The sequence below is a fragment of the Octodon degus genome, unplaced genomic scaffold (genome assembly GCF_000260255.1).
Source record: "Octodon degus isolate 3935 unplaced genomic scaffold, OctDeg1.0 scaffold00107, whole genome shotgun sequence".
Classification (NCBI taxonomy): Eukaryota; Metazoa; Chordata; class Mammalia; order Rodentia; family Octodontidae; genus Octodon; species Octodon degus.
In genome coordinates, this window is record NW_004524683.1 from 2,733,246 (window position 1) to 2,740,935 (window position 7,690).

General features: G+C 46.1%; 1 protein-coding gene and 1 pseudogene across 1 annotated transcript in view; one reads left to right on the forward strand and one right to left on the reverse strand.

The window, feature by feature from the left end:
• Window positions 1-4,294, reverse strand: part of Rnf11 (ring finger protein 11) — a 39,390-nt gene extending 35,096 nt beyond the window's left edge. Inside the window, exon 1 of the mRNA XM_004639138.2 lies at window positions 3,706-4,294. Coding sequence (XP_004639195.1) covers window positions 3,706-3,828 — 123 coding nt within the window. The 5' untranslated portion in view covers window positions 3,829-4,294. The remainder of the gene's footprint in view (window positions 1-3,705) is intronic.
• Window positions 4,295-6,905: 2,611 nt separating this feature from the next.
• Window positions 6,906-7,143, forward strand: LOC101584311 (annotated as a pseudogene).
• The last annotated feature ends 547 nt before the right edge of the window (window positions 7,144-7,690 follow it).

Consider the following 7,690-nt stretch of genomic DNA (forward strand, 5'->3'; position numbering starts at 1 on the left):
GCAGGATACCATGGGTTGATCCCCATCTCCACTTGCCTTTCCAGACCTGCCCTTCAGGCAGCCTGAGCCACCAAACAAACAAATAAATCCTTTTGGGGCTGGGGAGATGGCTCAGTGGAATAAGTACTTCCTTGGCAAGCACAAGGGCCTGAGTTCAATTCCCGGTTCTGGAGGAAAAAAAAACTAAAAAACACAAAAATAGATAAATATATGACCTACCTCTAGGCTACACTCGTTAGGACTGACTTTTAAGCAAAACAGAAACAGATCTTGCTAATAAGAAATAACTAGAATTGTATTTTATAGAGCTTGTAGCATGTATGTTCATTGTACGATAAACAAAAAAGCTATCTTTTAACTACTGTCTACAGAGAAAGTGTTCCTTTACCTTTATAATCAACTACTTCCTGTTTAAAGTCCTATCTAAAGGGCCAGCCAAATAGCTCAGAGGATTAAAGCACCTGCTTAGGCAGACTGGGGCTTGATTCCTGGCATGCTGTGCTGGCCCTGCCCCCAGGGACGCCCCGCCCCCGGGGACCCCCTAAGATGGGGATTGAGACTGGGCATGGTGGTGTATGCCTGTAACCCCAGCTCTTGGGAGGCTGAACAAAGGCGAATCATGAGTCTGATCTACACAATGAGACCCTGTAGATCCTTACTAAAATACAAAAAATTAAAAAAGGTCCTATTCTAGCTGCCTATTCATTAAAGAAGCCACTATTACTGTGGCTTGGTTAATTTTATGCTATTTCTTAAAAAATGGTTACTTCTGTCAAATGAAAATATTATAAATTATTTACCTTGGATTGGTGATTTTCAGTTCATCTAAAAAACGTATTCCTCAAATCTGACTTTCTAGTGGGGACAATATTCTTTCTATAATAGCTTCTTTTTAGCTAGGCATGGTATCACACACCTGTAATTCCAGCATTTGGGAGACTGAGGCAAGAGGATCACTATTGAGGCTAGCCTGGGCTACAAAGTGAGTGAGTTCAAGGCCAGCCTGAACTGTACAGTGAAATTCCATCTCAAAACAAACAAAAAGGGTGGGGGGAGTCTTTATGTTCTCATCTCTTAAAGTATTTTTTAAAAATTTATACTAAATTTGCCTACCATTAACTGGGTCAATGCGTCTCAGGAAGGGGCAACCACTAAAAAATTTCCACTGTCAAAAATAATACATTCCAAGCTGGGTGGCGTGGTACATACCTGTAATCCCAAGCACTTGGGAAGCTGAGGCAGGAGGATCACTGAAAGACCAGCCTAGGCTACAGAGTGAACTCAAGGCCAGCCCGGAACTGCATAGTGAGACTTTGTCTCAAAAACACACACACACACACACACACACACACACACACACAAACACACACAAAGTGCTCACCTTACCAAAATGCTACTATCATCTTGTCCTTCTGGAAAGCAATACAGTTCCCATAAAGTCTAAAGTTTTTGTTTTTTTATTTTATTTTATTTGCGGTACCAGGGATTGAACTCAGGACCTTATGCTTGCCAGGCAAGTACTTATTCTACTGAGCTAGCTCCCCAGCCCTTAAAATTTTTGTTAATACAACAATTATGAGGCTAGGAGGAAGACATTGAATGGCTAAAGAGCAAAGATTTTGAAATAAAAATTTTTACCTCTAAAAACTTTGCTCACTTTTTGTTTAGTTTATATGAGAGGGAGGACAAGTAAGTTTACTTGCTTCACTCAAAAAAAAATTTAGATTTGACATAGAATTAGACTACCCCTGCGACAATCTACACATTCTGGAGAGAAATAGGAAGCAAAATGTAGTAAGTATAGTTCTGAATTAAAATTAGTTCATTCAACATTTAGGTGTATTTATGTGCCAGAAATCACATGAATCACTGCAAGGGATGGCCTCTGAGAATGATGCTCCCATTCTTCACTCTCCCAGTTACTGAGTACTTACTATGAGCCAGTATGCTGGTTATACAAAAGTCACCTGTACATGAAAGGAAGACAGCTTGAGAGGAAGACAGCTCAAGAATGAGACACAGTGGTACACACCTATAATCCCAGTCCCAATACTTGGGCAGCTGACAGGAGGGTTACTGAGTTCAAAGCCAGCCTGAATTACAGTGAGATCCTGTCTCAAAGGAAGGAAAAAAAAAAGCAAGGAAAAAAAAAATACACATCTAATTAAAAAAAGATACAGAGTTACAGGTACTGCTTATGGTAACTGGAGAGGTACACCTTCAGGAATTCAAGGTGGAAGGACAGTGTCAGGACTTCAAATACAAGCAAGAGCTGAGTTCATAAAGAGGATTAGATGTTCACCGGGCTGACCTTGGGGGAAGGGCTCCACGCTGAGAGCAAGTGGAGTGAAGGCAGATGTGTGAACAGCCTGATACACTGATAGACCTAGAATACAAAATATGAGAGGAAGCCAGGTGGGTGGCACATGCCTGTAATCCCAGCACTCACTCAGGAGCCTGAGGCAGGACTGTTGCAAGTTCAAGCTCAGCCTGGGCTACAAAGTGAGCTCAAGGCCAGCCTGAAATAATGAGACCCTATCTCAAAAAGGAAAGAAAGAAAAAAAAAAGGCCAGAAGAGGGGCCATGAAGGTTTCTGCATGTCACAATTAAGACTGAACTTGACTGGCATATGTGAAACGATCTTGAAGGATTTCAGGAAACTAGCCTTTGTAATCAGGTTTTTCTGGTGTGATGAAACACTGCTTTACACAGGAATGACAAAAGAAAACACCAGATAATGATGTCATCACATGAAACAACAAAGGACACTCAGAAAACTAAACTCCCTTCAGGAAAAAAGTCAAGTACAGTTATTCAAACCCTTTTGGAAAAAGTTTTCGTTGTCATTCAAAACTTGGAAAAAGAGGAAAGGTCTTACATATACCATGACTTTTGACACCTATCTATATAACTATGCTGAATTTAAGATGTCTTTGGTGTTATGAATTAATTCTGTAACACATCTGGGGCCCCTGGTTGTTGTACAAAGAGAAAAAAAAAAAAAAAAAAAAAAAACTATTGACAGTCTCCTTAACAAAAAAGTGAGAATCACCAGTAACAGATGGCATTTCCCCAGTCAGGTTAAGAGATTTCCAAAGTTCAAAATACTTAAGTTTTAAATCAGCTCGTTTAAAAGGTGTGTCACAGGGTGGAGCAAAAGGAGGAGGTGCTAAAAATCAATAATACATAAACAAGTAACTTCTTGTTGCTGGAACTAAAATCTCTACTTGGAGATCTCTCCCAAGAAGAGAGAGAAATGAACATCTACCACACTGGTTAATAAAAGGCAGGGGTGAAGATTGTGTACATGAAAACATAAATGGGGGATTGGCCACCTACCCCGAACCCATAATCCAACTTGTGATGCCGGTGAAGAAATCATAGGATTTCATAGACAAAAAGCAGGAAAATGTTACTCCCGAACTCCACATATGAGTCACCAGACAGAGACACTGGTCAAGAGAACATGGTCACATACCGACTCCCTGAAATCAAGGACAGAGTACCATGCCCAAACGGTGTCCAAGGGAGGTGAAGGATCACCCATATTCAGGGATCTGGGAAACGCCGCCAGCAGGCCCAGATTAAGAGGTCGGCGACCCCCGGGGTAGGCCTCGCCGAGGCCTGACGCAGAGACAACCCGAAGCCCCCTCCTGCTCGGCGAGCGCTGCCTCTCACCTCCCCTCGACACACACCCTCCCCTACCTGATATGGCGGCGGTGGCTCCTGATCCGGCTCCGTGCCCTCGCCAAAGCTGGCCCGGTCCGACTGAGACTCGTGAAGCAGGGAGATGTCATCCGAGGTGGGGGATTTGAGGCAGTTCCCCATCTTTGGGGCTGGGCCGTGTGATCTGGGGGAGGAAGAAAGCGGTGACGGGGTCTTTCGCACGCTCCGCGTCTGGCTCGCTTGGCGAGGTGGGGTCGGCAGCAGGCCGGGGCTCAGACGGAGGCTCCCCCGCCCCCCGGTGCAGCGGAGCGGCTGCTCATGCCAGCCCCCCGGGACGGGGGCTTAAGGCTGGGCCGCGGGCTCCGCCGGGGTCGCGGCGGTGGCCTCCCGCAAGCCTGCTGGGGGGGGCGGGGGCGGGGAGACGAGGCGCTTCCCCACCCCGCCCCCCCGCGGGGCTGCGGCGGCCACGGAGCCGCTGGGCTTAATCCAGGTCAGGAGGAGGGGGCGCGGCCGTCTCGGCTGCCTCAGCTGCTGCCTCAGCTGCTGCTGCCCCCGCCGACGCCGGAGCCGCGGCCGCGGGCCTCATCCTACTCCGCCTCAGCTAGGCGGCGGCGGCCAGAACGAGGCTGGCGGGGCCCTGCGTCATCCCGCCTTGCGTGCTTGGGCCCCGCCCACGGCGCCACGCTCCCCCTTCCCCGCGCGCCCGGGCCGCGCGCGCGGTTATGCCGCCGCGTCAGCTTCTGCGCCTGGCTGCGCAGCTTGTACGTGACTCGAAGCTTCTGTGTGTCTGCTCCGCTTCCCCGCGTAGGCTGTTGCAGCCGACTTACACCTCTCTCCTGCGCACTGTTCCAGACAGTTTTACCACCTTCTGTTCATAAATCCATATCTGAATGGATCAATCCCACGGTTAAAATGTTAACCGCCTTCCCCTTTTATCCCTTCCGAATAAAGTCCAAGCTCATTAATGAACCCTCCCTATCCGATCACTCTTTTCCTAGCCCACAACACAGAGATAATCCAGTTGTATATCTCAGATTACCTTTCTTAACATTCCCACCTATAAAACCACTGTCCTGTCTCAAGGAGCCTTCTGCTGTAGACCCTCAGCGAAACTAAACTGCATTTGCCTTTGTCTCCATCCAACCCACTATTTGCACAGCTGATGGACTATCTTTAAAAGTGTAAATTTGATCATGTAATTGTGTTTAAAACCTCAAATGACTTCTCGGTATTGTCTTTAACACAATTTTAAAGCGGTTTACAAATCTAACTACCTCTCCAATCTCCTTAGGATGTCTCTTCTACAAACTCTGTAAATGTCTAGGCTGCCCTCGGTGATCTTTTTTGGTTTGTTTTTTGGTACCGGGAAACGAACTCAGAACCTTGTTCTTGCCAGGCCCACAGTGCTTTTAGTTTATCTCAAAGACTGATCCTTCTGCAGTGGGAGAAGGATCCCCATGTTTGGTTTCTGAAGAAACCTCTTCTCCCTTTTTGGACCTTTTATCAGACTAATCGCTGTTCTAATGATTTAGTTTCATTTCCCTAACCTTCCATTGCGGGTCAGCCACCTCCCCTGTGCTCTCAGACTCCCGAGTTTTTCCCAGGGTAGTGCAAGCGCACTCCTTGACTCAGTGAACAGCTTCCCCAGCACAAGCAGAGGACCCTGCAAGAAGAGTGTGTGCAGTCATTCAGCCAGAAGGCAAGACATGCCCTTGACCACTCTTCTTTTGTTCATCATTTGCTGATATTTATTTATTTATTTATTTAATGTCAGGTGTATGCTAGGCATCAGGAAAGTCCTGGTTTCTTTCCCCTGGAGCCCAGAGACCAGCTAGGAAGACAAACAGATGAGCACTTCTGAACTTTTCAGAGAACACAGAAGAGAGTAAGGTCAGAAAAGAGTCTTATAGCTCATGTTGGATTAAATCAGACTGGGTCTAAGAACCTTTACTTTGGAAACACCAGTTCTACAAAATCTTAGGGCTGGCATGTGGCTCATTGGCAGACCACTTGCCTATTTGCCTTAGCATGCACAAGGCCTTGGGTTTAATCTCTAGCAGTGCCCCCATACCCCCGCAAAAAGGCACTCAAATTCCGTTTTAAGGGCTGGTAAGATAGCTCAACAGACTAAGCACCTGCTTAGGCAGCTTAGGTAAGCTCAGAGCTGAGGGTTCCATTCACAGACTCACCTGCTGTGTGGGCCCTGACCCTGGGCATGGTGGCACACACCTGTAATCCCAGCGCTGGGGAGGCTGAAAGCAGGAGGATCACTACTAGTCTGACCTGCGTAGTGAGACCCTGTACAAAATACATAAAGAAAAGAAAATAAAAAATTCCATTTTATTTATTTACTTACTTTTATTTCGTACAGGGTCTCACTACACAGATTGAACTCTTAGCAATCCTTTTTTTTTTTTTTTTTTTTTTTAAATCAGGGTCTCTTTCTGTCATTCAAAGTTGACCTCAAATTCCTGGTGATCTTTTTGCCTCAGCCTCCCAATGTGCTGGAATTATAGGTGTGTGCCATCACACCTGGTTTTCAAGTTTGTTTGTTTCCCCCGAGGGCTTACCACTATCACAAGGCCTTGAAGCAGAACAGGCTGGTACACATCTATAATCTCAGCATTCTGGAAAGCCGAAGCAGGAGAATTTCAGGTTTGATCTTAACTTTTCTAGCCTGAACTACACAGTAAGATCTTGTCTCAAGCAAACACAAAAAATAAAGCTGGGTGCAGCAGTGCATGCCTGTAATCCCAGCACTTGGGAAACTGAGGCGGGAGGATCACCAAAGGCAGCCTGTGAGCTCAAGATCAGCCTGAATTACACAGCAAAGCCTTATCTCAAAAGACCTAAATAAATAAATAAGAAAGCAAGCAAGCTAGGTGTGGTAGCACATAGCTGTAATCTTAACACTCTGGAAAGCTAAAGCAGGAGGATCACAAGTTTGATCCCAGCCTGGGCAGTTCAGTGCTTTAGTAAAACCCTGTCTCAACAAAGTTAAAGGGGAGTTGGGTTTAATTCTCAGCACCAGCCAGGTGTGATGGTACATACCTATAATCACAGCACTCAGGAGGCTGAGGCTTGCAAGAGAATCATTGTAAATTTGAGACCCACCTGAGCACATAGTGAGTTCATGGGCAGCCTGAACTGCATGGTGAGACGCTGCCTCAAAAATGAAACAAAGTGGAGTTGTTTGGAGGCTGGCGTTGTGGGGCTAAAGGGCCCCAGGCCAAGTGAACATGTCACATAAAAAAATTTATTCAGACAAATATGACGATGAAGAGTTTGAATACAGGCATGTCATGTTGTTGGGATATAGCCAAGCTGGTTCCTAAAACCCACTCGATGTCTGAATCTGAATGGAGGAATCTTGGCATTCAGCAGAGTCAGGGATGGGGGGTCCATTATATGATCCATGAACCAGAACCTCATATCTTGCTGTTCCGACAGCCGCTACTCAAGAAGCCCAACAAATGAAGGTGGCAAACCGCCATTCAGCCTCAAGCTATACACAGCTATCCTTCCTGCCTGACATCTTTCTGATAATACGATTTTGTTGCCTTCTCATTTCTCACTTTGATATTTAAAGGATGTTGAATACACTGCTTGAATGTGCTGATGACTGCCTTGCCTCTTGAGTGGGACCACAGCTCTGCCCTGTGAGTCTCTGGGCTGCAGATCAGCTGAGTCTGACCCGAGGAGCCGCGGTGTGCTCTGTTTCCAGCAGAACACACTGGACAGGTGAAAGAAGCATCTGAGGGGGCCGGGGAGATGGCTTAGTGGACTAAGCGCTTGCCTGGCAAGCATAAGGGCCTGAGTTCAACTCCCAGTTCCAGAAAGAAAGAAAGAAAGAAAGAAAGAAAGAAAGAAAGAAAGAAAGAAGCATCTGAGAAGCAGACCATGGCCTTTAGGGGATTGTGTAAGCTTGCTGTTTTATGTTTTCCTGCTGGGTATTATGTGTACTTTATGGTGATTTTTTTTTTTTTTAAATTTTTTTTGAGGAACCAGGGATCGAACTCAGGCC